Source organism: Prinia subflava, chromosome 25 (assembly GCF_021018805.1).
Source record: "Prinia subflava isolate CZ2003 ecotype Zambia chromosome 25, Cam_Psub_1.2, whole genome shotgun sequence".
Taxonomy (NCBI): Eukaryota; Metazoa; Chordata; class Aves; order Passeriformes; family Cisticolidae; genus Prinia; species Prinia subflava.
Window position 1 is genome coordinate 5,635,064 of NC_086271.1, and position 26,858 is coordinate 5,661,921.

At 46.7% G+C, this 26,858-nt stretch overlaps 2 protein-coding genes across 2 annotated transcripts in view; one reads left to right on the forward strand and one right to left on the reverse strand.

Annotated features, from left to right (window-relative positions):
* Positions 1 to 3,157: 3,157 nt before the first annotated feature.
* PPME1 (protein phosphatase methylesterase 1) lies at positions 3,158 to 21,959 on the reverse strand. The gene is made up of 14 exons (XM_063419398.1): positions 21,823 to 21,959; positions 15,229 to 15,323; positions 13,597 to 13,688; positions 12,525 to 12,582; positions 11,988 to 12,039; positions 10,041 to 10,195; positions 9,364 to 9,454; positions 8,945 to 9,010; positions 8,649 to 8,781; positions 8,088 to 8,217; positions 7,609 to 7,653; positions 6,753 to 6,817; positions 5,870 to 5,937; positions 3,158 to 5,244 (listed from the first exon to the last, which is right to left on the reverse strand). Exons 1-14 carry the CDS (start codon positions 21,918 to 21,920, stop codon positions 5,226 to 5,228), a joined length of 1,167 nt encoding a protein of 388 aa, XP_063275468.1. The 5' UTR covers positions 21,921 to 21,959; the 3' UTR covers positions 3,158 to 5,225.
* C2CD3 (C2 domain containing 3 centriole elongation regulator) overlaps positions 21,894 to 26,858 on the forward strand; it is a 36,897-nt gene continuing 31,932 nt past the window's right edge. Inside the window, 9 exon segments of the mRNA XM_063419403.1 lie at positions 21,894 to 21,993; positions 21,996 to 22,068; positions 22,070 to 22,164; positions 22,291 to 22,551; positions 23,103 to 23,260; positions 23,822 to 24,018; positions 24,727 to 24,944; positions 25,509 to 25,641; positions 26,325 to 26,453. Coding sequence (XP_063275473.1) covers positions 21,894 to 21,993; positions 21,996 to 22,068; positions 22,070 to 22,164; positions 22,291 to 22,551; positions 23,103 to 23,260; positions 23,822 to 24,018; positions 24,727 to 24,944; positions 25,509 to 25,641; positions 26,325 to 26,453 — 1,364 coding nt within the window.

Genomic DNA, 26,858 nt, shown 5'->3' on the forward strand with positions numbered 1-26,858 from the left:
AGAGGGTCAGTTGTGGGGTGGTTGTTTTGGTTTTTTGGTTGTTTTTTTTTTTTTTTTTTTTTTTTTTTTTTTTTTTTTTTTTTTTCCGTTCATAACAGGAGCAATCCTTTGGTTTTTTGGTGTTTTTCTTTTTTTTTCTTTTTTTTTCTTTTTTCTTTTTTTTTTCTTTTTTTTTTTTCTTTTTTTTCCTTTTTTTCTTTTTTTTCCTTTTTTCCTGTCCTGAGCTGTTCGGTTTGGTTTTGGTCCAAGATCAGAACGCCGACGGGGAGGGGCCGGCCCCAGACCTCGGGAGAGCCGGGCCAACGAGCTAAAGGACACCAAACCCGCCAGCTTCGTCCGCTGTGACGATTCCCGCCAGAAATTCACCTGGTTCCCATCTGTTTTGCCCGAGCTCCTTTGTTTACCCTTCCCCACAGGAGCTGCCGCCATTTTTGTCCTCCCCACCACCCTGCGGCCGTTGCGGGGCGCTATTTTTTTTTTTTTTTTCCTTTCCCCGGGTTTTGGTTTTGGGTTTTGGGTTTATTTTGTTGTTGTTTTTATCCGGGTGGGAGGGGGTGCAGTGGTGTTAAGGTCGGACAGTTCAATATCTAGCATTTATAAATTTTCTTTTTCGTGCCGTGTAGGCACTCTGGCAACAAACGCTTGGGATTTTTTCACCTTCATCCACTATTGTTAACCTCGTGTTGGCAGAAGGGGATTGTTGGAACCCTTTCTTTAGAGGAAACACTCATTGCAGAGCATTTTAATCCTGAACCGAGGTACTCATCTAGGTGATATTTGGATGCGATTCAAATCCTTCAGGATGGAAACCCAGCTTCCCAGGGAGGTCCAGGTCACCATATAGCTCCTGGCGCCTTTCCCAGCTGCAAGGAAAAGGCCCATGGTTGGGGAGGGGGTAGAAACAGAAGGCAGACATTTCCCAAGGCTCTCCTGCTTGCTTTAGGGTCAGAAATGTGCGTTTATCACTTCTTGGCTGTGTTCACCCGGCCATGGATTAACCCTTCCGTGGGCACACAGGGATAGGGGGTGAGCTGCAAGGGCAGGACAGCGGGAGCTGGAGCAGCCCTTTGGGGCTGTTAAACCTGCCCGAATGTAAAACAGCCTGGAAGATTTCCAGTTTCTCCCAATTCCTGCTTTCCAGTCAGGACTCAGAGAAGGCTGAACAGAGCACAGGTTACTCTCCAGCCCCAGTGCTCCGGTTTATTACTTCCAGATGTTTGTGTACACATGGGAGTCATTGGTCATCGAAAGGAGGGGGGAGAGTGAAAGCTGTGGCTGAATTCCCCCCTCCTCCCCACACTGGAGTGCAGGGAAGGGATGGGGAAGCATTTTGGATGATGAGAGGTTTCTGTGAGTCACCAGAAAAACCCAAGGGTTGGGTCTGGTACAGAAAGAGCTGGATAAACCCCCTTCCTCCACAGGCTGCTCCAAGGAGCCCAAGTATGACAGCTGAAGGGAAAGCAGGAATTCCTACTCCAGGCTTTTCACAAATGCTTTATTTGTAGGCAAGGGAAACGGACACAGAACAGGATGAGGCTGACATGGGACACAGCGTGGGATATCCAGGGAACTGACACGCGTGCACACGCACACACACACACACACACACACACACACACACGTACACACGTTTTCCCTCTGGAAACAGCAGCACGTGGCAGGCAGGAGGTCACCCTGCCATACGGGGAAAGCTCAGCCACAGCTGGCCAAGCGTCCGGCAGCAGAACTGGGAGCAAACACCCAATCCCACTCCTGCCATGTCGGAGGCCACGTGGACACCATGCCGAGGGGCAGCATCGTTGGATGGACGACACAGCCAAGGGATGCAGGTTTGGCAACACAGAGGGCACTTCCAGCCTGTGAGCAGAGTGCCAGGCTCCAAGAGGGGTGGTAGAGGGGCCAAGCGTTCCTGGCAGTGAAAAGCCAGGAACTCAAGTTTTTGACCTTGCCTAAAGATCCAGGTCTGGATTTCCACGAGTGTTGATTAGCAGAGCAAACCAGTGAATGGCTGGTTGGCAGGCCCCTCCACACAGCCCTTTTCCCAGGCCTTTCTGCTCCCAAAAGAAAAGGCAGTAGTGGAGAAGAGGAAAAATAGCAGTGCTAAAGTCACAGAATCAGAATAATTTGGGTAGGAACCAACCTTAAAGCCCATCCAGTCCCATCCCTGCCATGGGCAGGGACACCTTCCCTATCCCAGGGTGCTCCAACCTGGCCTTGGATATTTCCAGGGATCCAGGGGCAGCCACAGCTTCACCATCACCCTGATTCTGCTTGCAAATCACAAACACGTGGAAAGCAGGCCTGGAATGGGCTTCCTCAGGTTTTCCAAGTCATTCCTGTGCTAAAAAGGGAACAAGTTTACCTATTGCTGCATCACCTCTGCAGGCCCCCTGTCACAGTCTGAGGGGAAAATTCTGCCCCAGGCCCAAGCTTAATTCCTTACTCAAGGGTTGATTTATTCAAAGTAAAAGGATCTGCTGTATTTGGCAATACAGGAAATAACCTTTTTCCAGCAATCCCAATGCTCCAGTCATCTGCATGCCCCTGATGGCTTTGTCCAATACACATAATCTGGCAAAACCCATCCTAGGTCTTAGAAATTTATTTATTTAATTTGTTCAATTAAAATGGAGCCTGCAACAACCCAGCATCCCAAAGTGCATCTCCTGCTCCTGCCAAACCTGGGGATCTCCCAGTGGGAAAGCTGCTACCAATCCTCAATCCAACAAGTGAAACAAACCAAGAGAGGTTTCTAAGTAATGCACAGGCTGGGGGGAAAATGCAAAGCTGGAAGTTTTGGGGGGGAATTTCTGTGTCCCTGTTTGTTGTGAGCCAAAGAGAAGATTCCTTCTCTCTGCAGTTACTTTTACCACAGCCTGTGTATCCTTGACCAAAAGCCATTTATCCCAGCCTGCAGGCCCCTGGAAACTGCAGCAGGAGCATTAATATTTCTCAGACAAAAGTACAGTCTCAAAAATGTACATGGCTTGACAGAGCCGAAAGGAATTTCCCTTCCACCCACCCCCACAGTGCTGCTGCCGTCCCTGGAATCCATTTTTTTAATCCAGTACCACAGGAGTCCCTGAGCAGGCACCTATCCCTGAGCAGGCAAGGTAGGGCTGGGGGCTGGCATGGAGGGACACACCAGTCAATTAAATAGGCTCTCGAAATATTTATTTTCTTTTCACTCACGCAATGTTAACAACAAAACAGAATCCCAGGGAGCCCACAAGATTTCAGAAATCATTCCTTTTCCAGTGGTGCTTCTGCAGCATTCAAAACTGATTTGCTTTCCATGGAGGGTTCTGTTTGGTTGGGCTTTTTTAGGAGCTCACAAATCAAAGGGATAACGCGAGGAATCACTCCAAGTTAGACTCCCCAAGTTACTTCAGCACGGAGGAATGTGACTTCACCACGATCATTCATGAGTGTGATCCCGGGAAGTGAGACTCTGGATACACACACTGGATTATTTAATCCCTAACAATCCGAACAAAGGAGCCGCCTGCAAAAGAGAATTTTGGCCGTTTTGGGGACATGGCTGGGGAAAGAACAATTTTGCATCTCGACTAGTGAAGATCCATTGAATCCATCAGGAACTGGACCAGGGTGGACGCTACATCAGATGGATGCGTTAACAGGTGACTCACAGAGGGAAGCGCAGAGAGACAGTAATTGCTCTTGTAACACCTGAGTGCCACGGCCAAAGTGCCAGGAGGGCATTCCTCTCTGGAATGAGGCTTTCCTGCCTCTAATCCGGGCACCTCTCAACCTGATGTGTCAGGGCAGGGACACGGAGCAAGGCCAGGGCTGCTGTGCCTGGTGAATCACAGCTCAGTGGATCTCCACCAGGCCCAAGGCCACAGTTAAACCCTTTGCCCCATCTGTGCCTCTCAAATGCCAAGAATTCCTGATGGCTTTTGTCACGGGAAGCACAGGGCAGCTCCCAAATCACCACAGAACTTTGCCTCAGCACAGCAGGGTTAAAATCATTGGACAGCAGCAAGGGTTATGGACACCAGGCAAAAAAAGGATTTCAGACATCCACCAGCAAAATATTGAGGAAAACTGCTCCAAAATATGTCTGCTCTTACGCTCAAAAGTGACCCTTAGGTGAAAGCAAGCCCAGGAACTGTCTGTGGATAACTGAACCCTGAAGAAAAGCTCTCTGTGCATATGGAATTCTGGAAGGCAGGCAGCGAAATTATCTAGGAAGCAACAGTGGAAACAAGGTCCTTCCTCCAGTACTGGGGAGACCAGCTGCCTACACCTCTGCATCAACATCAGCAGGACTGACTCCAAGCTCTCCCAGGGTTTTTCCTACAGCCCATTCCATGTTTTTCCATCCCAAAGGCGCTGATCTCTGCTCCGCTGTGTGTAGCAGCTGCAAGAAGGGAAGAACACATTCCAGGGGCAGAAAACATCCCAACTGCCTGTTGACCACTGCTGGGTCCCTGCTGCTCTTGGCTCTCCCCCATACATGCAGGTCAGAGTCCTCTTAGCCTGGGATGTGTCTGCAGTAGATGGAGTTATCCAGGTTCTTCTTCCCTATCCAGAGAGGACTTGAAACGAGTACTAGGAAAACTGCAACATTCTGAAATGGAGCTCATGGTCCCCCCCTTGCCTTTCTGATTTACAATCCCATCCAGCTTTGCCCAGGAAAGTGGCCTCCAGGCTTTTCCCACAGCTTAACCACTAAGGCTGGCACTGGTGATGAAACCTGAGCTCCCAACGAAGCCGATTCCTCGTCTGCTTTAGGGGAAAAGAAAGTGTATGTATAAAACCCAAACCTAAGGGGCACTTCCAAGATGATTCTATGATTCCACAGAGAAATCCTGAAGCCTTTGGCTGTGCTGCAATGCCCTCAGTGGATCTGGACTGCCAACAGCCCTTCTGCAGTTGGGTCCAAGAAAGCCTGAGAATTGATGGAGATTGGTATGATTGACTACATGGGACTCCAGAAGGAGGTCTTTCCTTGTGGCAGCAGAGAAGAGGATCCCACTTCCAGGGGCCTGAGGAGCTTTTCATGGTCTTCAGTAGAAGCTGCTTCCCAGCAAGGAAGTCCCTAAAAATTTAGATATTCTGGAGAACTAGTTCTAGGGGATGAATCTCACACCAACTTCTCACTGCTGCTGGACTGGGAGATGAGAGGATATGGATACATCACAGTGGCCTCTGGTGCAGTTTATTTACAATGGGAATCAGTGCTGGAGAACACCAGGATATTAACAAGCAGGAAACACACTAGAAGACAAAAAAGAGAATGGAAGAAAGACCCCACGTTAGCATCAAGGTATTCTCTGCAAACTCTGCACAACCTAAATTTAGCTGTAAAGTCCTTAGGTCTTCTCCCTGTTTACACAAGCTTATCAATCACACCCTTCTCTCACTGCCTGGCTCATCACAGGGGCCTGGCTCCCACAGGCCATGTTGGTAAGGAAACACATGAGATAAGCATGGAAAGTCTGCAAAGTGAAGCACACAGCTTTACCTGCCTCATCTCACCAGTATTTCTTGGCCAGGGGAGTGTGATGCAAGTTGTTTGCACAACACAGGGCCGTGGCCACTTAATGAAATGTTATTTAAGTGAAATGCCATAAAATTTGTAATTTTGTTTTTTGGCAGGCTATAAAGAAAGAAATCTGCTTTGTTCCTCCCTTCCAAGGATGGAGGTTTCATCAGCACAAGTAAATACGTGAGAAATTTTAAAGGAACACAAACACCAAGTGTATAACTGGCTGTGATTCAGAGCTGTTTGTTTATATGTGGTTTTCAGCACCATGCTAAAATTCCAACCTCCCACCTCGAGAGCCAAACAGGCCGTGAGAGCAGGAGCTCTGCTCAGGGACACGGCTCCATGGAGCCTTACCACTGGAATCCACCAATGGGCTCTGTAAACCTGTGACGGATCAGGAACGTTGCAACAGCTTCAGCAACCTGAGGGAAGGGAAAAAATAACTCAGCATTTAGAGGGACACAAAGAGAACACGAAACCCAGTCAGTTTTCAAAGCCTGCAGCAGTTTGGGTTGGGAGCAACAGCAAAGCTCATCCAGTTCCAACCTCTGCCATGGGCAGGGACACCTTTCACTAGACCAGGCTGCTCCAAGCCCCTGTCCAACCTGGTCAATACTGCTTAGAATGTATAAAAAAAAAAAAGTAGCAACTTTAATAACTCAGTATGTTTAGATAAAAATACCTATTTCAGACTGGTAAACTGAAACTCAGAAAGCCTGAGTTTTAACACAGCTTCAGTGCAGAATGAGCTTTAAAACCAGATGTGCTTCTGACCACAGGCTCCACTGTCTGCACCGCATTCCTGCTTCCATCTGGACACAGACTCCACCAGTGCCCAGAATCAGCAATGCTCTGTCAAAGCTGCTTCAGGAACATTTGGTTTCTATTTGGAAAATGTGAGCAGCTTACACACAGACCAGCTCCTAAAGCTGCAGCTGAGTGCAAGGGGCAGTAGGGAACTGCATGAGGAAAGGAAGGGAGGGGAAATCCACACCACATGGGTAGAATTAGGTACATCACCATGAGCCTGAGAGTTAAACCCATGGCCCAGCCTTGTGGCATGTAACGTCTTAGCCAGGGCTTTCCAGACAGCTAAAAAATCCAAGCTGCTTGTGAAAGCCAGTTAGCGTGCCAAAAAATGCCCCTGCAGTGTGATCTCTGCTCCGTGGTAAGGAACAGATCCCTTTTTGCATTTCTGGTCATGGCTTATGTGGCTTCAACCCCAGGGTGGGCTCACCTTGTCCGGAGCGTCTTCATGGACGGCGTGGCCACACTGTGGGAGGACCTGCATCTGGAACTTCCCTGTGGATTGGGAGAGTCAGCACATGGGTCTCACACTCTGGAACAACCAACCTCACTAAATGTAGATGGTAAAGAGGCCCCAGGGATGGCAGGAAGTCTCAGCAGACTCCACACCACGCACAGCCAATGGTCTCCAAAGAAAACATGGACCAGCTACTTAATTCACCTTCTCTCCAGGAGTAACTAGAACAATTCCCAGGAGTTAAACTGAAGCTGAACTTCTCAGAGCTTCTCAGTGCAGGCAAGTGTCAGAGTTGGAACTGTTATTGGATTTACCTTAAAGTAATCTTTATCCTGATACCCAATACTATTTTTCAGAAGTGGTTGCTTTCTAAAGCTGGGATGGGGGGACAAACCCCAACCCAAACCCCAAAACATCACTGAAGGTGCTTAATATTAGTCTGCTGTCTGTCAGAAACGCTGGGAGATGGGACAATTTTGAATGGTCCCAAGTGTTCTAGTTAGGAACATCAGGAATATAGCTAGAAAGAGAAAAAACAGATTAGAAAGAAGCCCTCACACACAATCTTTCTGATCCAAGGGAAGTGTGGCAGCTCCACTCGTGGGAGCACTGAATACTAGATTGAACAAAACCCACAGCAACAGCCCTTCAAATTGAACCTTTCCCTCTTCACCTTCCCCACCTCTCCTTGACCACAGTAGGAGAACACTGTGGGATAGACGAGTTCTTTAATGCCCATTTGTTTGGATATTGACTGTACCCATGGCAACAAGCTGTCATGCAAAAAGAGCATTGCAGTGAGGCTGGAGTAACAGCATTCCATACTTACCTTGCATCTGTCCAATGGTCAGATCTTTGTCCAGCCTGTCAACACCTACAATCAAATAAACAATGTATTGGAGAACAGCCAGGAGAACACAACTCTCTGAGCTAGGCTTTACTCCATATTTTAAAATTAGCTTTAAAAACAGAAAATAAACATCTCTGACACCCACAAAAAGGACACTGCACTGCTGCACCTTGAGAGAGTAAAGTGACAAGAAAGAAACAGAGCCAAAAAATGCAACAGCACACCCTTCCTACAACTTAAAAGGATATTTACACACTGTATTTCCTTTTAAGGTACAAAATAGCTTAAAGCTGTATTTGACTTTCACTTGAGAAGTTCAGATCACACCATGCTATTTTAAGAGACACAGAGGAGCCCAGGTATTCCCAGGAAACGCTGCAGCCCAGTGCTGACCCTGTTCTCTGAAATACAAGTGTGACATCACTGAGGTGCACACTAGGACGGGAAGGGACACGTACCAGCTAAAAGCAAAAGCTTTGGAGTCGGACAGCTTAGGAAGAGGTTGGATAAACCCCTGAACCAGCCATCCCAGTACTTTTCTGTTTTGGCCAGTTCGATTCTCCACGTGTATAAATGCTCCTTCTTTGTCTGCAGGGGGGAGAGAGCTCTGCATTAGTGATCAGTAAAACAGCAGAAAGAAAACCAAATCAGGGAGCCATTTGCAAATGCATAAATATATGGATATAAAAAATAAAAAAAATACTGGCTCCCTCTGGTGGATTACACACTTCCAGCAATGATCTTCCTTGCTTTTAAATCCCTCTCCAAATCAAAGTGTATGAGTAAGGAACAAGGAAGTCAGCAGGAGCTACACCAAGAGAAGAAGACTGCAGGACTCAGGGCAATCAATTTGCTATTTTTTACTGACACGAATAGCTCACAAATTGTCTGAACATTTGGGCTTGGCTCTCATCCACTTTTCTCTCCCTGGAGTGGCTCCCTTTCATATCAGAATGATTTGGATAACCATAGGTGACAGCTCTTGCAGGGGAAGCTGAAAACAGCAATGAACTCCCTACCTCTGTGTCATCCTCTTTCTTCCTTTTGTTGACAGAGCCTCCCCCTTCCTCATCCTCATCCTCCTCCTCCTCTTCCTCAATAATTCCCTCTACTATGGCTTTAGGGCATTCAGGACTGGCAGCCCCTTCACACCTGTGAAAATAAAGACAAAAGAAAAGACTCCAAACCAAAACACCACCCATGATTAAACCACATGTGTTCAGAAATTTTCATTTTCAAGTGCACTTATATAGCAATGGTAGTGTAAAACAGAAAAAAAAAATTAAAAATAATAAATAAAACAAAGGCCACCTACTGTTTGACTTGACCGACCATAGAAACTCTGGCAGATTCGAGATTTCTTATCTGCCCACTTTTCACACTAGAAAAAAAAATAAAAAAAAGAAGACAGAAATATTAACTGAAGAGATCCAAGAATCAGCAGGCCCAGAAACAGGAGTTAAACTCCTCTACAGCTCAGGATTTCCCCAAACTATTCCCAAAGCTCCTGCTCTCAGACTGAACAGAGTGGCTCCTGCTAAACTTAGGTGAACCTCCCTCACTGTGACTGTGAGAAAGAGGGAGAAGTCTTGCTGGGGAAACAGTGAAACAGGGTTAAACCCACAGCATGGGGCTGGGAGAGGGCCTGTAAACAGCCAAATTATATAAAGTTTGTTTCCTTCGGGATTCAAGCTAGGAAGACAAGTGTTTCCAGAGACTGAGCCCCAGCTTTACCTCCACTCAATGGCATTCTCAAGTGACTTGAATGTTTTGGGGCGACTCCTTAGGAAGTTCTGCATGCTGTTCAAGGCATCCATGGCTGTACCTAAAAGCAAAGGACATCATCTTCATCAGCTTCATGGCATCTGATGACATTGTTGCCACATCCCTCTATACAAATCTGGCTGCAACACCCTCAGAGGGAGCTGGAGCTCCCCAGTGATTTAATGTGGCTAGGGAAAGTACAGGTTGGTATTTCTAAGCCAACAGTCATTGGAAGATTACTGTTGAATAAGTAGGATAAGTTCAGACAGCAATAGAAAGCAGTGACCATTTATCAGCACCAAGAATTACAGCAAAAGCCGCCCTCCTCCCCACCAGGAAAGTGTTTCAAAGGAATTAGAGCCATGGTCTAGTTGACAAGGTGGTGTTCAGCCATAGGTTTGACTCAATGATCTCAAAGGTCGTTTCCAACCTAGCTGATTCTCTGATTCTGTGAAATCAGCAGGAAAAAAGCAAACAGAGAGCACACCTGGGAAAAGAAGGGGCCACACTGGGAACATTTTTGTGTGTGTAGGATCTGTCAGGAGGATGGAATTGGCTCAAAAATGGGGCTAGACTTGCTGTACTCAGGGATTTGTGGCTCAGAGCAGAGGCGAGGGCAGAAGCCCGGGTGAGGGGTGGCAGCTCACCTTCCACGACATCGATCATGCAGAGCCCCAGCAGGCTGGGCACCAGGTTGGCGGCGGCGGTGTGCACGGCGATGGCGCCGCCCATGCTGTGCCCGATCAGCATGATGGGCGGCGGCAGGTCCCCGTAGAGCGCCTCCACCACGCTCCCCACGTCCCTGTGGGGACAGGAACCCCATGGCACCACCACGGCATCGCTGCCCCACGGGGACAGGGACACGCCCCGGGTGCGCCGCCCCAAAGCCCCCTGCAACCCGCAACAGGCAAGTTTATTCTCCTGTCCCAGCTTCATCTCAGCACCACAGCAGGAAACCCTGCGAGCCAGTGCTTTCCTGAACACCCGTGTGATTCCTCTCTTTATTAACAGAACCCTCATTTCAAAGATACTAATTTAAAAGATATTCCAGCAACCTGGTTTAAGTGGAAGGTGTCCCTGCCCATGTGGATAAAATTTATAGTCCCTTCCAGCCCAGATTCTGTGATTCCTTGCAGAAAACATTTTAGGCTGACACTTGCTGGTGGGAATGTTAAATAAAAGGTGAGAAAAAGCTGTCAAATCATCTTGCATGGAAGCATAAACCAAGACAATCATTGTTCTTAAAAGGAGAAACTAGAATTAGAGAGAGAAAAGCAACTGGGCCCTACTGCCCATGGCAAAGATGAACAATACTGAGCACCAGCAAAAAGACTGAGACTCTCTGTGAGCACAGATGTCACAAGGCAAGGGGCAATTACCCCATCCTGCTGAAAAGGCACCTCCTGTTAAACTGAAGCTGTCACTTCGTGACACTTTTCCCAGGATGGGAAAGCTGGCTGGCATGACTCTCAAACCCCAAAACAGCAGCAGAGCTAACAACTGAGATCTACTGAAGAGCAGTTTAAAGACACTCCCCCTGCTGGCTCTCCTCACTACAATCATTCAGAGGAACCTGAGAACTGAGCAGTACTGAAGATGGAAAACAAGGGAAAAAAACGAACAGGTTGACCAGCTTGTTTGCTCTGCTAGAGAAAACTGCCTGAGGATTTGATTTAAAAGAACAAACAGGAACATCAGCTATAATTTAGGGCTCCTGTTTAAAAGATATTCAGGGCTAAGTTTCAAGCTCATTGCTAAGAAGAGGAGAAGGTCTCAAAACAAAAGGAACTTGCTTTTCCCCCACAGCAGTGCTGCTCCAGATCTAAAATATTCTTATTATTTAATCCAGCATCTCCTCAGGACAGTTACACATCAGGATCTGACAAGGCATAAGCAGCAGGAATAAGGTATACAATGGAAGTCAGAATACATTTCACACATGGCCTCCCCTCAACAAACCAAGTGGATTTGTCCATGGGAAGGTTACAAAACCCTTCATCATTTAGTTGTAGTCACAGCAAAGAGTCTCTTTGTACTAAATATGGGTAGAACATAATGTGCTTAGCAGTGAGTATTTGCTTTTCTTACAGTTTTGTCAAGAGGGGAGTGGATTTGCATGCCAAAGCAGGTCATGACAGTTTGAAAAAGCAATTCTCTGCTTGAAAATCCTGTCTGTGACCCAGGCTCAGGGGGTGTTACCAGGCCAATGTGGGCCCACTCTGAACACTCACTCCAGGGGCTGAGGAAGAGTCAAACTGGTGACTTCAGGCAGAAATACCCCATGGATATCTGAGGAAAGCATTCCACCTCCACTGGAAACTCTTCAGCTTGTTGCAGTTTTAAAGTGCCCACTGCTTAAAAACTGAGGGTACTTGGAGAACAACTCCAGTTCTTGAAATCTGACTCAGCTGGGGGAACCATCATTTCAGACTGCCCCAGAATGGAAGGACAGAAGGGGTAACTACCAGAATCACACGAAATTAAACTATGTTCCAGCTCCTTGAATGAAGACTGTGTGCCCGCAAGTAGTTTATTGTTCAGCCAAGGAAAGAAAACGGAGGTTTGTGAAGAGAAATGAGCATAAGTTTCCTTACTTTGACATAGTCTCTGCAGACAGATCTTCAGGATTCCTTACTTTTGTTTCTCCTGAAAAAAACCCAACCCAAGTTAAGTTCACTTAAGTTGAAAAGCTTCAGGCCCCCTCAGGATTTAGAGCAGTGACGGTACAAAGCTTTTAGGTACAGATATGAAGAGCAAGCCTACTGCAATGAACATGAATAATTAAGAGACACAGAATTAACAGGAACACTTGGTACTACGGGTAGGAAACACTGCCCATAACTGTTCTCTATGGATCTTAAAGTGAAAGAACAATCCTTATTTCTCAAGGCAAAGACAACCTATAGGTTATGGAAATATGAAAAAGGGCTTGATGGAAGTAGTTCACCACTGTCTCACACAGAAGTTCAGGGGGCCTCAGCTTCTGACAGAAGCCTACTTTTTAATCCAAATTGGGATGCCTTAAGGATTAGTTTTCCTAGTTATCCTGTGAGGAATTCATTACATCTCCTTTAGAAAAACAGGGGTGTGTAACATGCTGATTTGACTCCAGATTTATTTCTTTGACTTACCATGGCCTCGGAGGTCTAAAGCCACAATCCTACACTGGATCCTGTTAATGATTGCAGACTGCAAGGGGAGACAGAGAGAATATTGTTTGCAAAGTGGGATTAGAAACAACAAGCTCTCCCTAAAAACCCTTCACAGCCCCCAAAATGTCTGAACCTGGATTGGGTGGGGTGTTACAGAGTGCAAGCAAAAATATTCCTTAGTGGGCCAGAGCCCCATCCTTGTTACCACAGTTAACCAGGACAGTTATTTCACTCTGCGTAAGACATGACGTGGGTTTCCTGGGATCACAATTCAAGCCCTGCAGCACCTCTGGAAACTGGAACAGCAGTGGGATTATGGACACCTAAGGGATTCCCTTGCTTTTCAAGCCCCACATGGTACAAAATTACTCTTGGCCCCGTGGCTGACATGGAGGTGAAGTGGCTGCTTTACAGTACACGTTCAGTTTGCTCTCAAATAATAGAATTTTACAGGCTGAAATGTATAAAAATGGATTAGTCCAAAGAGGTCAGGGGGAGCAGCTGAGGAATCTTTTTAAGGTAAGGCAGAGTGTATTAATTGCAACACAATTATGCCTCTACTTGTCCTTGACAGATCAATTTAAGGTATTTCCAGCATCACAGAGAAGTGGCACGTTTTGTTGACAGAAGACTTCTGTGTTAAGGAATCATTGATTATTTAAATAACAGCCTGGCAGAAGTGGGGACTTTGCTGAAGGATTCTTAATAGAACCACCTACACAACTGGCAAAAGCTACCCAGACCTCAAAGCTACCCAGTCCTCTTATTTTGATTTTTCAGCTATTCAATTCTAAATGTCTGGAGCAGTTGTTTTCCCCAAACCCACTGAATGCACAGATTAGTATTTTCCAGCCCCTAAAGACAGCCCAAACCCTCCATCTGCAAGGTACCCATGCACCTAAGTGATGACCCCAAGCACACACAGATAACAATATTGTCTTTTCGAATACTGTTGTCCCGTGTTTCCCAGAGGTGAATGGAGAACTGCCATCCACACGCAGAGAGCTCCATCTCCACACATTTATTTCTACAGAGCAGCAGCTTTACTTACAGTAAACACAGCCCAGGACAGAGCAGAGTGGCCTCCACCGTGTAGCAGCAGCAAGACGGGTCCCTCCAACCCACTTTTGTAAATTCGAAAAGTGTACGAACAGTTAAGGACATTTCACAGAGTTACTTCAAGACAGTAGAATGAATTTTGGAGCTTGCAATACCCAACAGTATCTTATTTCTATCCTTCATTTCTCTGACCAACAGGAATGTTCAAGCATTACCTGGACAAAACTGTAACTCAATTTAAGCTTCAAGAGTTGTATTCCTGCTGCCCAGGTTTTCTCCCCTCCTGTAATTCACTCATCCCCTGTCCTTTTCTCCCTGGGCACAACAGGGAAGGGAACTAAGGGAAAACTAGAAATCCATTAGTAGAAATGATGGAGACTTATTTTTTACAAAATAAAGGCAAAATAATGAGAGGCAAAATAATGAGAGGACAAGGGAATGGTTTTAAACTAGAAGACCGGAGGTTTAGATTAAATGTTCATAAGAAATTCTTCCCTGGGAGGGTGGGCAGGCCCTGGCATAGGGTGCCCAGAGCAGCTGTGGCTGCCCCTGGATCCCTGGCAGTGCCCAAGGCCAGGCTGGATGGGGCTTGGAGCACCCTGGGACAGTGGAAGGCATCCCTGCCCATGGATGTACTGGGTGAGCTTTAAGGGCCCTTCCCACCCAAACCATGCTCTGGTGATTCCATCATTCATGATGGGCACCTCGCCCACATTTGCTGAAGGGCTGTGCACACCCCCAGGAGTTTAATACAAAATAAAAGGTGTAATAGACCTATTTGGATAGGTTGTGTATAGAAGCATCCCAAATTCAAGCAAATCTTAGTTGTTTAGGATTTATTCTGCTCCCTTCAGTAGAAGCTTGAAGTCCCATATGAAAGGCTGTGGACAGATGGGAACTGTGGAAGCAGCTGATTGTGTTGGTGCCCTGTTCTGCCCCAGGGACTTGGCTGGGGCTCCAGCACATCCCCTTGGTGCACAAACCCCAGCTGATGAAGTGACCTGTCTTATGTGTCGGCCACAGTTTCAAGCACTGAACAGAGATCTCACACCTCCCAGTGTGTTTGGAGAGAAGGAACTCGGAAGTTTGGTTTTCCTAATGGCATTCCTATCTTGGAGAGCAAACATCTGCAGGAAAATCTCTGGCTGGCACTGTCAGAAGACATCCCTGGCATCACAACCTCTGCCTTGGCCAGAAATTTGGAAGTTTTTATTCACATCTACATGATTCTGTCGAGGTTTATCTTTGTACTGCTGCTATTAATCCTGAGCAGACAGTTCACTGATTGCCACTTAACTAACTGTAGTTAATGAAAATCAATGAGCAGCTTTGGTCCTGACACGGTTTGAATTATGAGAACCTGAAGAGTGTTTCCCTGCAAAATATGCTATTGAACTGCTGGAAACACTTTTAGAAAATTACTAAAGAAGCAATATCAGGAATTGGCCTTGCTGTCAGCCTAGAAGGGATAGTTCTAGTTAGTGACACCGAACCCTACAAGAGACATAATGGAGGAGGAGAAGGACACATGAAAAAGCTGAAAAACCCCAATAAACTAAACAAAATGTGCTATCTCCCCAGTCTCTGAGATGATGACAAATTCACTGTGAAAAAAAAAAGGATATATCCTTGCCAGTGTCATTTTCTACCACAACGTCCTCCATAGACTCAAAGTACTGGCTCCAAAGCACTGGTGAAAAATCACGCTTTCTTCCAGGGCTGCAAGACAGAAAAAATTCCATAAGACAGAGTTATTTTTAAAGCCATCCACTGAAACTGGCATCCAGGCCTCCTCTCACTGAAGAGAACATGCTGGTGTTACACAACAGTTCAGACTAGAAGCAAACGGCGCATCAGTGAAATTCCCATACAACCACAATATTCAGGATTTTATTGTCAGTGAAGAAACCCTCCCCTCTCCCCCCTCCCTAATTGTTGCTCCTATTGAGGAAATGTAGTGGAAACAGGGAAAAGAGTATGTTCCTCATTAAGTAATTCCAAGGAAGACTGAGCAAGACTACCCAGACCCAAGCCAAGGGAAAACAAACAGAACAGTGATACTGTCCGAGTACAACCTCTGAGTTTGCAATGACCCACAGACAAAAGGTGCCCAGCTGACAAACCAATTTATTTTTTGCTTCCTGCAAAAGGTGCAGCTGTGCCCTCTCCTTGTACCCCCACTACTGACAAAAGGCTCCGCAATCAGAATTTTCCTGATGACTCAGTAGATGCAGAATATGTTTCTCGGGCTGGTATTTACTCAGTAAGGCTAAAAGAGTAGTGCTTAATTTTGGAAGTGGCATAATTAGGCTCAATTCGAGCCCAGGATACAGGATGAGTAACAGTGCACCATTTTAACCATGTTTTTGCACTTCAGCTCTTCCGGGGGAGGCAGGCAGGCAGCACAGAATATTAAAACCAAGCATGGGCGTGAGGGGCGAGAGACCTTCATGGCAGAAAAATCCCTACTGTAGTTTCTCCTGCCTTCTTGGCTTCCTAAAGAAATAGAAAATAACACACAGAACAGCTTTTCAGTTTTGTAGAAACAAAATTTCTGTTTCCCCTGGTGTTTCTAGGATATGAAACATAAACTAGCCACTCCTTGAATGGACCAAATTCCTTCCTGTGGGTTTCCAGACTTCTTGTCAAATCTCAGTTAAATAAAATGAGATGTCACAACCTACATAAATCTAGAAATTATTAATCTCTTTTACTGCCTCAGCTTAATCTCGTTCTCCGATCAAAGAAAAAAATTATCACATTCAAAGCTCAATTTTTCCCTGGAAGCCATCCCAGCCCTGATCACATGCTCCCTCCGTACCAGTCCTGGTTCTTTCTGCAGATGCAGAGACCTGCCCACAGCTTGGATGATCTCCCTTCTCCGGTTTTTGGATAGGCAGGATGTGCAGTTAGCGAAAATGGATTCCATCAGCCTTTCAAAATGCAGCATCTCAACTGCAGTCAGCCTTTTGCCCGGCAGGTTACAGCTGGTTTTGGGTTCCACTGCCCTGAGCAATTCCAGAGCATCAGTAAATGCTGTCCTCTGCCTGGCTACACCCCTTCCCACAAAATCCTTAAGTCTGGTGAAGAGCAGGAGCTCCCTGGTAACCCAGCCCCTGCACTGCTGCCACGCCAGGAATATGAGAGGGAATTCTCTTGGCTGTAGGGGAGGCAGAGCATGGGAAGTGGCTGACTGACAGTGTCATGCTGGATGAAGAGCTTTGGCTGTGTGCCAAATGAAGCCATTTTTGTGGAAGGAGGGCCACAGGATGGGCAGCCCCTGACACACAGGGGAACACAGCAGCCTCTTGGCTGGTGCAAAGAAATCACCTTTCAGCAGAGCAGGCTGTTCCAAGCCCCATCCAGCCTGGCCTTGGACACTTCCAGGGATGAGTACTTTTGTGTCTCCTTCAAATGCCATTTCCAACAGCAGAGACCCAATATTAGAATTTTCATGCAAGAGGCAGGCAGATGCTCACACCAAGGCAGATCCACGGAGAGGATCTCATGAACCACAAGAGGAATCCATGAACCCAAGGCAGAGCCCTTCCCTAGGAGCTTGATGCATTTAGCAATGCTTAATTCAGCCTAAGAGTGAACACCTCCAGAGGAAATGTTAGTATTCGTGTCATATGTGAACTGTCCGGGAAAAACAGACAGCAGAACTCCTGTTTGCCAAAGAATCGGAGCAGAGACCGAAGAGGAGCTGGGAATTACAAACTATCCTCACCTCTGATGCAAATACGTGTCTATGATGATTTAAAACAGAATAATTGCCTCCAAGCAATGCTGAGGAAACAAGAGGGACCTCAGGCTTAACACTGAACCCCCAAAGAATAAATGTGCAGTTTTCCACAAAATCGCAGGTGACTACAGAGGGTTGAGCAAAAGCATTTCTCCAAAGAAAAGAAGCTTTGATTTTGAGTTTTTCTAGAGCTGCCTTTTTTAGTGAAGCATCAAAACACATTCAAAATTAGAAGTGTGCCCAACAAACAGCAGCTGTGGTTTTGCACCTTCCTATGCTGAAGCCATATTTTGCTGACCAATATTTAAGGTGACAGAAATAATTACAGCTTTTTAAAGTATCCAACAAACCAAACCAGAAATGGATGACTTAATAACTTTTCTAGAATGATCCCTCAACTCCAAGCCAGCCAGCCAGCATATTAAACTGGAATTACAAAACAAATTCTGGGCACCCTCTGCAGCTGTTTTATCCTATTGTGAAGTTTGTCCTCTTTATCATGGCCTCAATCCCTAGGACACCCACATGGCTCAGCAAATCTCTCCCCGATTTTTGAAGGGGTTTTCTTTCAGGTATTTCCCTAAAATAAAAAAAAATAAATAATATTTTAAAAAGTTTCACCAAGCAGAAGGAACCATTTTCAGAAAGTCTTTTTTTCTGCTGAGAGCCCCTATTTAAAACTACTAAAGCAAATATAGAACAAGTGTATGAATCAAGAGATTTCATTCTCGTATCATATTTGAACCCAACCAAATCAAACATCATCTACAAGTAAGAACTGCCACGGCTGACAAGTTGTATTTAGAAATTCTAAAAATTGACAAGGACAGTATCCTAAGTTCTGCCTTAGAGATGCTGAATACATGATTTTTTTTTTTTTATTATTAAAAGGATTCCAAGGGGAAAAAATGGATTAAAAAGGAAAGAATTAGTTGGAATTGCCATGATTCAATTACACAGATCCAATCCAATCATGCCCTTCCTGGTAATTAAAAGACCTTCACAGATTGTGTGTGATTTTTACTCACACATTGGAAAGGAACAGCAAACTGACTTCCACTTTGAAATCCCATCCAGGGATGAAATCTAACTCTTAATGAGCCACTACTGGAAAAACAAAAGGCAGAAACAAGACAGGAAATGCAGAGGCTGCTACAGCCGTGGGTCTGGGGCCTCTTGCTCCACGACTGACTTTACAAATCCCATTCTTTTATTTCCCCACAGAACACAGAATTTTGTTTCCATTTCAGTCGAGCAATTTGAAGGAATCACTTGGAACACGCAGGCAATTCCCAGCACAGCCTTGGCCATGAGGGCTCCTGTCTTGGGTTGAAAATGTAACCAATAATGTGTATTTTATTTTCATCTGTTGAAACACATTGTGAGATATTGTTCTGTATCTCTTGTACCTTTATGGGGGAAAGAGGGCAGATGCTTTCTGTAATGGGACAACTGATGACACCAGAAAAGGCAGTGCCTCCTTATCTCCTCCTCCATCACCTGTGCATGGGCCTGGAAGGCCTCTCACATGACTGATAACATCACCTCATTCCACTGGGAATGTCCACCTGGTGGGAGGAGCCAAAGCCTTTTGGAGGAGCAAAACCTGCAATCACAAACACTAATGCAGCTGGTTCTCTACTGAATTCTCAGAGGAAGACTGGATCTATCTCGCCAGCACTGGACCCTTTTTTCTACAGGATCATCTCTGCTTCACAGAACAACATCTGTTACTCCAGGAAGACTTATCTGGACTTCCAACACCCTGACAAGAGGTGTCAGGTTGTATCCCTGACTCTGTCAGGGTTTTCTAGGACTTTTTTTTTTTTTTGGTGTGTGTGTGTTTTGTGGGGTTTTTTGGTTTTTTTTAAATTACTGCATTTGTATTTTTTAATATTCCTAGTAAACAACTGTTATTCCCATTCTCATATTTTTTCCTGAAAGCTCCTAACTGCAAAATTGTAATAATTTGGAGGGAGGGGGTTTTTAAATTCTCCAGTTTTCCCTGACAGGTACCTGACTTTCCAAACCAAGAGAGTTCCTTAAAGAAATGGACACTGAATTCCTCCCAGTGGCTGAGTTTCATGTATTGCTCGAGCTGAGGAGAAGCTCCAGCCTCCTTTGGAAAGAGCCTTTTGGAACCATCGTTTCATTGGGCAGTTCTGTTGGAGAGCACCTCAGCCCAGGGAGGAGAGGACAGTGCTAGCAAAGCAGGAATCGATGCCATGTGCTGGGAAATACAATGAAATTCCAAGCACCCATCCCATGCTCCCACAAAACCAAATTGTGTCGCAGGAGCCGTGCTGGATATCAGGGAAAATTCCTTCCCTAAAAGGGTCTGTCCAGCCCTGGCACAGCTGCCCAGGGCAGAGGTGAGTCCCTGTCCCTGGAGGGATTTAAAGCTGTGTGGATGTGGCACTTGGGGACATGGGATAATGGTGGTGGCCTTGGCAGTGCTGGGGGAATGCTTGTACTCCAAGATCTTAGAGGGCTTTTCCAATCTGAACAATTCCATGATTCAATCTGCTTCAGCCAGTTTGACTGCTCAAATGAGACTCTCCTAAAGAGAGACTTAAGGAAGTGATTGTACTGAAAACAGCAAAAAAAAATAATAACTTTTAAAGCAAAAGCTGGAAACAAGTTTATTTTCATATATTTAAATGCAGCAACAGGTGCCATTTTTTTACCAACTACTGAAACACATATTAACCTTTTAAGAGCATATTACCAAAAAATATAAGACTTTATTTTGGTTAAGAAGTCCTCGATAAATTCTATTTTTCTGCAGCAATCTCACATGCTTGACCCTCTGCTTCTCAAGATCTGCTTTCAACCACACCACAGTCACATTAAGATGACCTGCATGGTGGAAAAAAAAGGAATAAAAAGAAAGTGCCCAACACACCAGTCAGAGGATTTAAGCCACAGAAAAACTGAGTTGCTGGCACTCTTGGATATTAAGTTTAAGTCCCTTTTTTTAACAGTCTGGCTTGCAATTCAAGAAATTGAAAGCGCAGAAAAAATCACATTTATAAACAAGAGATGCTTAATGCAGCAAATAAATGTTTTCCTAAGTTTAGTTATGTTTGTTCCCTGTAGAAGTTTGGATTTTGAAGGACTATTCAGGGCAGCCCTGTATATCTGCCAGCACTGTAAATCACACTGTTTTCCCTGTACAACTAATTCCATTCTCTTTTGTGGAATTCTGTTCAGGGACATGTTTGCACTGAACCAAGCTTCGAGAAGGATAAACTCCGCCTAAGGTAAACTTTCTATCCCATTTCTTGTTTCCTTTTCACAGAAGCCCCGAGCCCCTCCGGATGAGGCCATTCCATGTTGGATGTGCAGCCTCCCACAACAGGAACATCACCTGTAAAGGGATTTACTGGGTGGAGGTTGGTAAGTCAAAAACACAGCTGTGCTGTGCAGCCACAACATGATTATGAACTACTCCCCACTGCTTCCAGGGGAAGAATTCCAGGGGAATTCCTGATCCTTAACCACAGCACTGCATTTCCTATCAGTGCTCTCTGAAAGCATTTGAAAAAGAAAAAAAGAGGTTTATAAAACAACAGAAAATAAGCTTTCAATCATAATCATCTCCCTAAAAGTGTTTAAAACCCCTCCAATGCAGGGTAAGAGAGGAAGAATTACAGAATTAAGACGTGTCACACCCTTAGACACTGGTCAAACTTCTCCCATGGCTCCCAAAATGTGGTCTCAACCCCTGCTTAAAAGGTTAAAGAGTATCCCAGACCTTTCCATCATCTGGAAATGCAGATTTAAGCAGGGATTACAGAGCTCACCTACTTCATATGGGTGCCTGTGGCTGAGAAGTCCCGTTTCACAGAATCATGGAATATTCAGACTTGGAAAGGGACCCACCACAAGGATTATCCAAGTCCAACTGCAGTTTAGGAATTCAGCTCCTGAGAATTTCCATACACCTCTCCGCCCATGGGATCTCTGAGATCCCACGCAGACAAGGTGCTTGATCCTTCCTCCGAGCACTGCTGGCAACAGGACCGGGAGGAAAGGATCCCAGCCCCTGCCACCTTCCCCAGCCTGAGGACACTCTGGGCAGTGATCCCTCTGCAGCTGGACAAGCCTGATCCAGATGTCCCTCCTGGAGCACTGGCGAGCAGGACCAGCCCTCCCTCCAGAGCCCCTAAGAATGATCAGCCCTGCTCCAGATCCCCCAGTAATGACCACTCCCCCGGTCCAGAACCCCAGTACGAGCTCTCCTCCGTCCTGATCCCCCGATCACGGCCATTCCCCCGGTCCAGATCCCCCGATCATGGCCATTCCCCCGGTCCAGATCCCAGAATAAGGTGTCTCCCTTCCATGTAGATCCCCAGCAATGACCACCCGTCCCTCCAGACCCCCAACGCGAGTCCCTCCGCGCCGCCGTCACCTCTCCCCCCAGGCTCCCCCCACCATCTCCGCATCCGCTGCTGCCCTTCCTCCGCTTACCCCATGCGCATCTTGGACCCGGACTGGCCGCCGCCGCCGGGCAACGGGGGCCGAGGCGGGAGGCGGCCCAGATGCAGCTGCTTCTCCAGGGCCGACATGACAGCCAGGGACGCACCGGGAACACCGGGACCCCCGGAGCCGCCCCCGCGCCCCGCCCCGCCGCGACGGAAGCGGCTCCCCGAACAGCGCCGCCATGCGGCACCGAGCGCACCCGCGCGCACGGCAACAAGGGAAACGTAGTCCACGCCGCCGCTGCGCCGCGGGGCATGACGGGAGCTGTAGTCCCCCGCCGTGGCGGCGGTTGCCGGGCGGGAGGAGCGCGCGGGATGCGGCGGAGGGGAGGTGCGGAGCGGGGCGGAGCGGCGGAGCGGGGCCTTGGGGGGATACAGCGGGGATAGAGGCGTGCTGCGGCGGGGCGGGAGGCGCTCGGGGTGATGTACGCGCCGCTGACGCCGCCTGTCCCCACAGGTCCCGGCGACCCCGCCGCCGCCGCCACCAGCCTGCCGCCGCTGGTGCAGGGCCCGCCGCGCTGCTTCCTGCGCTGCACCGTGCCCCGCGTGCTGTGGGCCGCCCCGCAGCCGCCCGCCGTGGTGCGCCTGCGGTGGTGGGGCGAGACCTCCGGCGGCACCGTGCTGCAGCCCGCCGGGCGGGCCGGGCAGCCCGCGGGCAGGACCAGCGCCCGCTTCGCCGTGCGCTGCGGGCCGCGGCAGCTCGCCGCCTACCTGGCAGGTACGGCCGGGACACGGGCACAGCCGGGACACGGGCACAGCCGGGACACGGGCACAGCCGGGACACGGGCACAGCCGGGACACGGGCACAGCCGGGACACGGGCACAGCCGGGACACGGGCACAGCCGGGACACCGGCACAGCCGGGACACCGGCACAGCCGGGACACTGGCACAGCCGGGCCTGGGGTGGACGGGAGGACACGGCCTCAGGGGGTTCCGGGGCAGGCTGGGCATCGGGAAAAGTTTCTGCACGGGATTTCTGTGCGGGTCAGGCGTCGGGAGTGGGCTGCCCAGGGAGGGTTACCCTCTGGCAGTGGTAAGGCGTTTCCCTTTGTCCTGTCATAAGCGTTCCTTTTCTGGTAATCCTGTACTCACTGATCATAATTTATTCCCAGTAATAGTGTCCGCATTGACCTTTCCTTACCTGCTGCCTTGTTACCGTAATTTCCTTGTACAACACAGCGTTAATCTCTGGCATTTCTGTCATTTTAGCCCAAAAGTGTGAGTTGCAACTGTGAGACTGACCTGAAGATGTGCCTGGTTTTTGCAGATATGGGTGTTCTTGTCCTGGAGGTTCTGACCAAGCTTGACCACCTCCCCCTTGGCAGGGCACAGATCACGAAACTGTCCCAGCTCTCTCCCAGCCATCCCATCAAAGGCTCTTTTGCTGTGGTGTCACCAACATCAGATAAACTCGGAGAGCTGCAGGTATTCTTGGTGTCTTTGCTGGTTATTATAAACTGTGTGCTGTGTCACCGGGGTAACCGGGTGCAGGATCAAGCTGTGCATGGCACACTGCAGGCCTGCACTCTGTCCAAGGCACTTCTGAGCTAGGATAACAAGTGAAAAAAACAAATACTGCTAGTGTTGGCTTTATTTTGTTTAGAGGGATGTGGGGTAGTTGAGCTTAATGGGCAACATGTGGCCATCTCTATGCTGAGAGTGAGTATTAACAGTGGGTTTAAAAGTGGGTGTTTGGTTCTTCACTGGGCTGGGATAATAGAAGATTTTGACATCTGGCATTAAGGAAGTTGTCTTGCATCCCTGGCTCTGGAAAACCGATTATGAAAGATTGGTGACTGGGATTTGAAAACACGGAAGGAGAAACAAATAGTTGTAAATATGTATCATGGCTGGATAATGTTAATATTAATATTTTATGTAGAAAAGCAGCAGTTTTCTATTGCACAACAAGTGAAGTTGAGTGCAGTATTTACTACACTTAATTAAGAAAAAAACAAAGTAATATTTTCACGTCTTGTCTTTCAGGTCTCCCTGGTTCTAGAGCCTCTGCCAGAACTGTATGGCACCAGCAGCTCTGTGCTGACCACAGAAGGAAGTTTGGATGCTGCTGCTGCTCAGGGAAGCAGCAAGTCCCAGATTCCTGCTCCATCCCAGCAGCCCAGGCACACACGAATGGCTGTTGAGCAGGAGTCTGTTGACAACAGCAAAGCCACAACTCCTAGGTACCTTTTTTTACTCCTCATGACAAAATTGCGGTTTATTTTGCAGTTCACACAGATTTTTTCAGTAGTGGCAGTACGCTTGTGAGTTATGGGTTGCTTAATCTTTTCAAAGATACATTTTATACAAAATCCAGAATGTTGAGGAGTTCCACGCTGACAGGGACAATTTCCTGTCTGATAGAAATTTGCATCTTATGTTGACTTGCATGTTGACATGCAAATTCACACACGAGGTGCCTCAAATCATGAATCACAGAATCATTTGGGTTGGAAGGGATCTTAAGGTTCATCTCATTTCAGTGCCAGAACCTTTTCCACTATCCCAGGTTGCTCCAAGCCCCATCCAACCTGGCCTTGGGCATTCCCAGGGATGAGCCAGCCACAGCTGCTCTGGACTCTTCACAGAGTCTTACCATGCACCTAAAGACATTTCTCCTGATATGTAATCTAAACCTACCCTCTGGCAGAGAGAATCTGTTCCCCCTTGTCCTCTCACAAAAAATCTTTTGAAAAGCTTTATTTTAGAAAGTCTTTTCCTTGCAGCTTGGGTCAATCTTTCTGATAGTCCCAGTGGCAGGTGGGGAATCATTAAAATGACGTGTCCTGTTTCCTGTTGGAGCATGTCCTGAGGGGAGAAGTTGCAGAGCTCTGAATCCCTTCACCCACCCACTGGAGTTGTTGCTGAAGTAACGTTTTATTTTTCACTAGAGGAAAGGACCCTTTGCTCTACCAGGAGAACTCTGAGAACATGAAGGACCCCTCTTCTGCCTCTCATCATCGTGGGATTCTTCCAGATGAGCCTTGGAAAAGGAATCCTTCAGAGCAGCCCCTGTCCTTTCCCACCGGCACCGATCCCGAGGCGCTTCCCAGAGGGAACACACAGGTGCTCTCCATGCACAACCCAGCCACAAAAGACCTGCTGGCAGGTTTGTGTGCAGCTGGCTTAATGTTTTAGGTTTCACTACAAACAACTCTTGACAATATTTCGTGTGCCTGGCTGGAGGTGAGATTTTCTGAGAGGAAGGAGACTTCAGGCCCTTTTGCTGCATCATACCAAAAAGGCCTTTACTTAAAAACCACTAGGCTGGATTGAAATAAGCATTGGAGTAGGGCAGGTTTCCATATGTGCTGTCTTTAGAGTTTCATCTTTACAGAAAAGACCAAAAATTAGACATCCTAAAGGGACAAACCACTCTTCCCTAAATTAGTCCTGCTTCTGTGTCCCAGTAATGCCCTCCCAATGCCTGACCCTGTGTGTGCAGACAGGTTCCTTGTACAGCTGGATGGGAGGCTGATGGAGGATCACCCTCACTCCCAGCTGAGCAGTTTTCTGGTGTATAAATCATATTTAATCCCCAGTGCATCGAGGTCTCTTTCTAACAGCAGAAAACAGAAGATTCTTGACCGTAGCTGACACATTTATTGTGCCTGTACATTGCTTTTACCTTGCATTTGAATGCTGAAATGTAATCTTTCTGCTTATTTCCCAGCTCTCTTGGATCAAGGCAGTAAACTCCGTGATGCCATGGTTGTTTCTGCAATGAAGTCCAGCCCAGACATGGAGATGGAACTGAATAAAATATCACATTTTGTAGAGAGAAATGACTTTAAAGCACCAACAAAGTGAGTTTGGACTGGGGGAAGTGAGATTCAAGCTCCATAAATTTTGAGGCTTTATCCAGAAGACTGTAGATTCACAGGATGTGTTTCAGGATTCATTTAGGGTGAAAGCAGCACATCATTCAAATGGGAAGGTAATTCCTACCTGTAAATAAATGCCTACATTTTGTGAATTCATTTTAATCTTCATGTAGTAAGTCTTGATTCAATTAATTGATTTTTAATTTCATTTCTTAGTACATTTGTATTAAGCTCAATCTTATTTGCCAAGGAAATATTAAATGTTGGTAGGGAATAAGAGGAGTGCAAGAAAGTGCAGGTGAAATGGCACTGCATCAGAAAGAGCAGCTTTTCAAAGAAGTGTAAGTAGTTGATGACCTAAATGCATGTTTTTTTCTTAGGAGAGAAGAAACTTGGGTTTCTTGCTTTACCTCTGGAAAAATACGAATATTGCCTGTTGTTCTGTGATAACCAGAAACCATTGCCATTGTCTTTGACATTGCCAATGATGCTATTGCCAACTCAGTTTCATTTATTTCTGCACAAACTATTTGTATTTGTATGAAAGTAGATTTTTTTGACTTCCCAGAAAATCTGATAGACCAGTTAATGGATTAATCTTGAGTGTGCCTTAATGTCTTATTTTTCCTTTTACTGCTGCCTGTGCTTCCATCGCCGTAACCCAGGAGCCCGAAGTGCTTGAAGTCCAGTTTTGAGCCCACTCCTGAAGATCCCCATCCCTTTGGATCTGCAGTTTCAGGTCAGCAATTTGACCTAAACTCTGAAGAAAGAGCAATCCAGTTACTGCTGGGCAGGTGAGTGTGATGCACTGGAGCCTTCTGCAAGGTTGTTCTTACCTGACCATTTTGAAAAATGTGTCATGGCTCTTGAAGTTGTCCACATTTTGGGGAGTGCAACCAGTGACTCGTGTGCAGGTGATGGAGGTGTTTGATAGCTCAGCTTTAGTGCTTGACAACCTGGACAGCTCCAAGTTACTTGGTGTAAAAGGGATGTCTGAAAGATTAATCAGCCTCTTTGATAAAACAAAATTACTTAATAGTTGTAACTGTTGTGGCCTAAAATATTACCTAAAGCAAGTACATTAAACAGATACCATGTTTCTTTGAAGAGGAAACACTCTGTAAACTAAAATGAATGAGAAACAACAGCTATTTTTAATCTTTCTCCAGATATTAAATGGACCTTTTCCTCTCACTTTG

Excerpts from the sequence above, each read along its gene's own strand:
- PPME1 (XM_063419398.1), bottom strand. The coding sequence starts at position 21,920 with ATGTCGGCCCTGGAGAAGCAGCTGCATCTGGGCCGCCTCCCGCCTCGG. Across the intron at positions 12,583-13,596 it reads TGTCCTGGGCTGTGTTTACT|TCTGCAATCATTAACAGGAT; the intron begins GTAAGTAAAGCT and ends CTCCCCTTGCAG. Across the intron at positions 9,011-9,363 it reads GAGAATGCCATTGAGTGGAG|TGTGAAAAGTGGGCAGATAA; the intron begins GTAAAGCTGGGG and ends TTTTTTTTCTAG.